Here is a 6,766-nt window from a genome sequence, read left to right on the forward strand (position 1 = left end):
ATTTTTAATGCACTTTATTAGTTTTTATTTCCTCGTGTTTATGTTGTGTCCTGTGAGTAGTCAATTAGTTTTAGAATGAACAGCAGGCCACAAATCATGCTTGGAATTTTTTTTTTAATTATTTCTTTTTCACGATTATAAATAAAGGAGGCCACTTTTTTTTGGGTGGGACATGGTAAATTAGAAAAATGAAATATTTTTTGTTCTAATAAGACAGTGATGTTGGAAATAATGAATGAAATACAGACGTGGGTTCACAATCCACAGTACTGAGCACATCAGTATAAAGTTTAACAGACGTTTGCTTGATCATTGGAATTATGGCGTGCCTTAATACAGCAAAATCTCCACAAACAGTTAACAATTTTATAACATCTAAAAGCAACTTTACACTTTTCAAAGAGTATAAATAGGATAATAAACTTGTTTGGCTTTAATTCCAAGGACGATATTCCGCATTTAAAGGCGCTATTCCAGTGTATGATTGGAGGTTTATTTCTGCGTAATTTCTTTGACCTTTTGCATTGTCCAAAATTGATACCTCCGCTGATCCGTTTTCTGGAGTGAGAATTGTGCTGTCCAAGATTTGCCTGGCTTAAAACAAAAAGAAAAAGAAAATAAAATTAACATGAAATGCATTTCCAATTCATATTTCTTTCACGTGCGGAGAAACAAAATAAGAAGCTTCTATAATAACATTTAAGTTTACTAAATCATCGTTCCATTTTACAACAGGCATTCATTTCGATTTCACAAGTGCTAATTATTACACGAAAAAAAATATCACGTTCATAAATAAAATCGACCCCGCTTAAATGCTTTTAAAATGAAGCTAAAATGAAAAAGTTGGTGCTACACATGGATTTAATTCGTTACTTTTATGACTTTTGGCGTGGTACTTGAGCTCGGGCTCCTCCTGGAAGGAAGCCCCGCACAGGTCGCAGGGGAACGGCTTGTCCTGTGCGTGGGTCCGCCTGACGTGGCTGTCGTGGGCGGCGTGGGAGGCGAAGGCCTTGCCGCAGTGCTTGCACTTGAAGGGCCGCTCTCCGGAGTGCTGGCGGATGTGCGTGCGCAAAATGCTGGAGGCAGTGAAGGCCTGAAGTACAGAGCGGGGGAAAAAAATACATTTTTAATCAGGCGACAAAGGAGTTCAATAAAACTCTCGTTGTTGTCTAAAAAGAAAACGTGCAAAATGTAATTAAATGTACGTGTGAATTTCGTGTGGACGTAACATTTAATTATACCATATTTGATTCGATTTGGATGTTGATAAAAAAAAAATCGATTTAAGTCGGGTGGTTTATATTTTTAATCAGGCATTTTTTTTGTAAATATAATTGATGACGTTTGGTGCGGCCTTCAAAAAACATCAACATTTCAAAACGTGCCCAATTCAATACAGGAATGTGTTGATAAATTTGTGCAATAAATCATCAATCTTGTTTTTACTGGAAATCATCGTTTTGAGTCGTATAACTAATATCTTTCAACAGGCGATAAAGTAGTTCCTCTCAGAACGCTCATTTATTTCTTTTTTGACCGTCTATAAAGTGAAAACTTGATGAATCATTTTTTTTCTTTTCCTGTTTTTAATATGCTTTATTTTATTTTGTTGCTACCGAATATAAGAATTTCAGGGCTTGGCCTAACTATTTCTAAATGGGCAATAAAGTAGCTACATCTGCAGAACTTTATTTTTTCTTCAGAGGTTCTTAAAAACTACTGCAAATGAAATAGAAAAATTACATTAGTTTTAATAATTGAATCGTTTTTTTAAACATATTGCATTGACAGGAAATGTTACATTATTTACAATAGTGCAATTAAAGTCATTGTGTTGTTTTTGTAATTCACATTTTTAATCACGCGATAAAGTAGGTCCACTGTAGTGTTACGTTTTTGGGGTCTTTTTTTCTGGTCGTTTAAAATATTGTATGCGCCAAATAAAATCCTCATAAATTTCATTTTTACATTTCTAGTGGAAGTTACATTAAATGAATATGCTTAATGCCGTTTTCAGGGAAAAAAAAAATCACACGGATCTTAATGAAGAAAAAAATACAGAGACGCTCATAGAGTAATTTCATTTCTAACTCTCATTTGTGTCTTATGGATGCTTTGAAGACAAACCGTTAAATAAAATATACGTCTTAATTTACTGAGGAAACTATTTTTTAATTAGGTTTAATTCAGTTTTCAGTAATAACCACAACCATCGTTTTGAGTTACACTTAAAAACATTTGTGTCGCGTAAAAAAGATTTTGGGGAAAACGTTCAATCATGTGATAATTTCGTATCAAATGTAAATTTAATTTATATACTTTATTTCATTTTGGAGTTTGCTCACACAATCTTTCAGTTAGCGAGATCAAATATACGTGAACAGGTCAAGCGAGGCAACCAGGCAGTCACTGCGGGATTAGATTACTTAAACAATACATGCCACGAGTGTGTAAAAAGAGAAAAGGGGAAGATGCGAAGTGAAAGAAGAAGAAAAAGAACAAAAAGGACTTATGCTCATTATACGGTCGTAAATTAAACGAATAATGTGACGAGACAAAAGAGTGGGTGTACATCTGGCGATAATTAGCATGCAAGTGTGTCGCCGAAGTGCGTCCGCGGAGGGACACAATAGCCTCGTGCCAAATGCGCCGTAAAACAAGGAAGTGGATGAGTGACAATACCGCCCAAACATGGCGGCTTCAAATACGTACCGTCTCATTCAACTCCTCCACACAAGACTCACGTTTGAAATAGAGCCATTCTTTCTTTTTTCATGATTTTGAAACAAAAATATATTTCACCTTGTTGCAGTAGACACACTTGTACGGACGTTCTCCCGAGTGAACACGCATGTGTTTGTTGAGGCTGGACGACTGGGAAAAACTTTTCCCGCACACTGCGCACTGCAATATGGCAACAAATCATTTAATCGTCGTTAAAAACGCAAAAAATCGATGACAATAAACACAGGATAAATAGGTAAAAAAAAAATATGTCTTCCACTATAGCCAGTACATTTCAGATCATTTGCCCAAATCAAAGTGTTACTCGTTTGAATGCAATATTTGTTTGATTTATTATTACTATTTCTTATGAATTATTATTTATTGGGTGAAGAACTTCGATATTTCATTGCATTTTAGTAAATAAATTAAGTTTATTTTTTAAAATGACCGCCATTTGAAAAAAAACAAACAAGACTTTCATATGGAAGTAGTCAAATTTATTAAGTTACAACTTCATTATGTTATTCAGTTTAAACAAATAAAGGCAGAACGTTTTACACCAACTTGCCACAATTAACTTCGTGTAATTGCACTTTTCCTAAAACTTTGAGTCTACTTAATCAATCATTTTTCGTGAATAAAATTTCTTAGCTAAACAAATAAATTATGACATTGAGGAATAATTTAAGTACCTTGTGCGGCCGATGTTTCTCGTGCACGTGAAGGATGTGTATGCGCAGGCGGTCCCTCTTCTCGAAAGAACGACTGCACAGGTGGCACGGGAACTTGCGGTCGCCCCGGTCCACGCAACGCGTGTACTTTAAGTGCTTGTCCCGGTAGTACTTGTATGCAAACACCTTGCCGCAACGGTCACACTTAAAGCCCTCGCCGGCATCTGGAATAAAAAAAATATAAAACTGTGCTGTTGTTGTTTTTTTTAATAAGCTCATTGTGCTGTTCCTTCTTGCGTGCCCTTGACCACTGGGGGGCAGTATAATAAAGTAATACAGACAGATGAAGAGATACCTCTCAATAAACTGGAATGAGTCTTTCGTCACAGAGGATCAAGAATATATGCCTGTAAGAATGTTGATATCTGTCTACATGTGTTGCTCACCGTTTTTGTTCAAATATCCGAATAAAGAATCATTAGAAAATATGAGATCCACTGCAATTTTTTATTGGTGACCATCTCTGGTTCACGGGCTCACCTTCAGCGGGTGGTAGGCTTTTGTTGTCCTCATCTGGACCCCTGAGGGCCAGCGGGATGCCCAAGAACTGCACGTAGCCGTCTCCGTACCACACCAGGAGCTCCTGCTCACTTCTGATCTCCTTGCAGGCTTCGTAGAAGATCTGACCCTTGACCTGCACTGCCGCCAGGTTCTGTTCGTCAGCGAAGCGGGCACACTTGACAAGCGACATCCAGTTCCCTGAGCTGCCGCGGCCGTCCACAAAGTGGCTCAGGCGGCCGTTCTCGAACACCTACGGGAAACACAGATCGTCACAGAGGATAAGGAATATATGCCTGTGAGTATCCGCCCAATACGTCCTACCTCCCACATGAGGGTGTTGTCGTCGTAGGTCTTCATCTCGCTGGTGTTGACCAGTTTCCCCAGGAAGGGTCCGAAGCTCGTGCCTTTGGGAACGCTGCTGTTGGCGTCGGTGAATACGCTGCAGTGAGACACGCTGCCCCAGCATGTCTGCACGATGCTCAGACCTGCAAGGACAACGTCGCACATGTTCTGTCATTCAACATAAGTGCACTGTGGTGACATCTAAAGAAGGGGGGGGGGGCGCTCACCCTCAGGGAGGTCCAGAGTGTCTTTGTCCAGGGGGAGGATGGGACAGTCTGAAAGGGAACCAGAGTCAATTGAATCACACATTTGACATCAAGTCATTGATAAAAAAAAGGATCACAATAACTATGACATATATGAAAAAAATGAATGAATATATATATATATATATATATATATATATATATATATATATATATGCGGACATGTATGTAGCATATACATATTGTATGTATTTGTATGTATTGTGGGTTTCTGCGTTACAGACATCCCAATAACGTGAAAAATTACAAAAATTACAACATTTGACATCCAGGTTTTTCCACAGGACAGCAACTATTTTGCACTACACATGATATTGGCATGTGCGTACACAGAGACACAAATATTTACATTTTTACCTATGTAGTGAGTAAATATGACGATAGTTATTGTACTTAATTAAAACAAAGTTTTACCCAGAGTAAATTTTTTACTTAATCAGTTGACCTTTTTAACGAGATTTTAAAATAGTTTTTACCCAATAAATTACCCCCCCCTTCATTCGTTAATTAATTAATCTATTAATTACCAGATTGAGCAATTGTTCTCAAATAAGTACATTTGCCCATCAGCATAATAAATTAATTAGAATTAGAATTAGAAATCCCTTTATTGTCATTGTACTCAAGTGTGCAACGAGATTAGAGGGCTCCCCTCTCCAGTGCAATACAACAATAATACAGAGAAATATATAAAATCGAACGCAAATAAAAATAGATATTTGCAAAAAATATTTGTACCTGGTTTCTCCGGGAGGTTCACCCCGGAAATTGCGTGTCCTCCGCCGCCACCACCCCGCTCGAGACCCGCCGAGTATCCGTACAGCACCGCGAACAGGTCGCCCTCGCTGAAGTTGAAGCGACCTCTCTTCTCCGGAGATGGAGCCCGGCTTCGGAGCATCTGTTTGGCGGGCGGGGCCGAGCCGCAGCCGGAGCCGGAGCCGGAGCCGGAGCCGCCCGGGCTGTTCATGCTCAAGTCCGAAAGCGAGAGAGGACCGGCGGCGTGCTCGGTCACCGCTGCGGGCAGCTCCTCCGGTTTGGACGAGGACAACGGGCGGCCTGGCGCCAGGTGCCCCAGGTAAGGCATCCCCGGGCCTGCTATCATGTGCTGCTGCTGTTGGGGGAGGTAAGGGTTGAGCACCAGTGCGGAGGTGGACTTGACAGGGTGAAGGAGGCCGTGAGTCCCGGGGAAGAGGTCCATGTACGGGTGGTGGTGGTGGTGGTGGTGGTGGTGGAGTGGGGCGGGGAAGAAGCCCCGGGCGGGACTGGTCTTGAGCATGTCCGTCTGCATGCTCCTGTCCCTGGGCACTGAAGGGAGGCTGGACAGGGTGAGCAACATCGGGGATGGAACTCGGTCCTAAATTAAAGAGGCATACATTGAGCACTTCAACTGTTAGTTCAGTTCTTATTCTTATATATTGTTTTTATTTAATGAATACAGTTTTTTTTTACCATGCTGTCAATTCCACAACATTTTAAAGCATTTTGTGATTATCTGTGCAGACTGTTATATAAATCAAATTTCCTAACTTTTATATATATATATATATATGTTTTTTTTTGTTTGTGATTATTCAACTTTTGATGAATAAGAAGTTAATTTTACTGCAAGAGTACGTTAAGCAAACCACATTTTGCTTACATTTTTTTAGCTCCAAAAATACGTTCAATCCAAAAATTCTCTTGAATAATTTTATTGTAAATTCTGTCAGTCCTACTGTAAAGCTTCTAGTGATTTATATCTGATATATTTTCTTTGCATTAACATGATGAAAAAAAAATCTTTTTTTTTTTTAGGACCCCCAAAAAGTTTAATCCAGACTCTACCGCCCCCTTCATACACAAAAAAACTCATCCATCACTGTTATGAGTATTTTAGGAAACATTCTGCCATTTCTAAGAGATACAAATCAGGGTCATGACACTAATTTGGGCCCAGCAGAGCAGAGGTCAACAGTCATGAAGATTTTCTCTCTTGATAGACCTTTAACCTCCATTGAAGCCATATTTTTGGTGCAACATTCAATTTGAAATAAGTCTGCAACTGCTAGAAAACCATTGCCAAACACAAAAACCAGCAAAAGAAAACGTTTTGAAAAAGTGTTTCTAAACAAATAAAGCTTACCTGGTTGCCAAATGTGAGGCGTTGCACAGCGGTGCTTGCTGTCAGAACCCCCTCCCCTCCCACACAGACATAGG

The 6,766-nt window shown here is 39.5% G+C and overlaps 1 protein-coding gene across 1 annotated transcript; it reads right to left on the reverse strand.

Annotated features, from left to right (window-relative positions):
- Positions 1–94: 94 nt before the first annotated feature.
- Positions 95–6,766, reverse strand: prdm14 (PR domain containing 14). Its single transcript, XM_088283332.1, has 9 exons — positions 6,693–6,766; positions 5,309–5,924; positions 4,532–4,579; positions 4,284–4,447; positions 3,942–4,212; positions 3,423–3,625; positions 2,806–2,907; positions 877–1,096; positions 95–594 (listed from the first exon to the last, which is right to left on the reverse strand). The coding sequence occupies exons 2-9, from the start codon at positions 5,904–5,906 to the stop codon at positions 434–436; spliced, it is 1,767 nt and encodes a 588-aa protein (XP_088139458.1). The 5' UTR covers positions 5,907–5,924; positions 6,693–6,766; the 3' UTR covers positions 95–433.

This window comes from Idiotropiscis lumnitzeri, chromosome 19 (assembly GCF_059441095.1).
Source record: "Idiotropiscis lumnitzeri isolate Australia: NSW breed Sydney's pygmy pipehorse chromosome 19, RoL_Ilum_1.0, whole genome shotgun sequence".
NCBI classification, from domain to species: domain Eukaryota; kingdom Metazoa; phylum Chordata; class Actinopteri; order Syngnathiformes; family Syngnathidae; genus Idiotropiscis; species Idiotropiscis lumnitzeri.

Bases quoted from the DNA above. Each gene is read 5' to 3' on its own strand.
- prdm14 (XM_088283332.1), bottom strand. From the start codon at position 5,906: ATGTTGCTCACCCTGTCCAGCCTCCCTTCAGTGCCCAGGGACAGGAGC. The intron at 4,213-4,283 runs GTAGGACGTATT...TGTTTCCCGTAG, and splicing joins ACAACACCCTCATGTGGGAG to GTGTTCGAGAACGGCCGCCT. The intron at 595-876 runs GTAACGAATTAA...TTTTGTTTTAAG, and splicing joins CCACGCCAAAAGTCATAAAA to CCAGGCAAATCTTGGACAGC.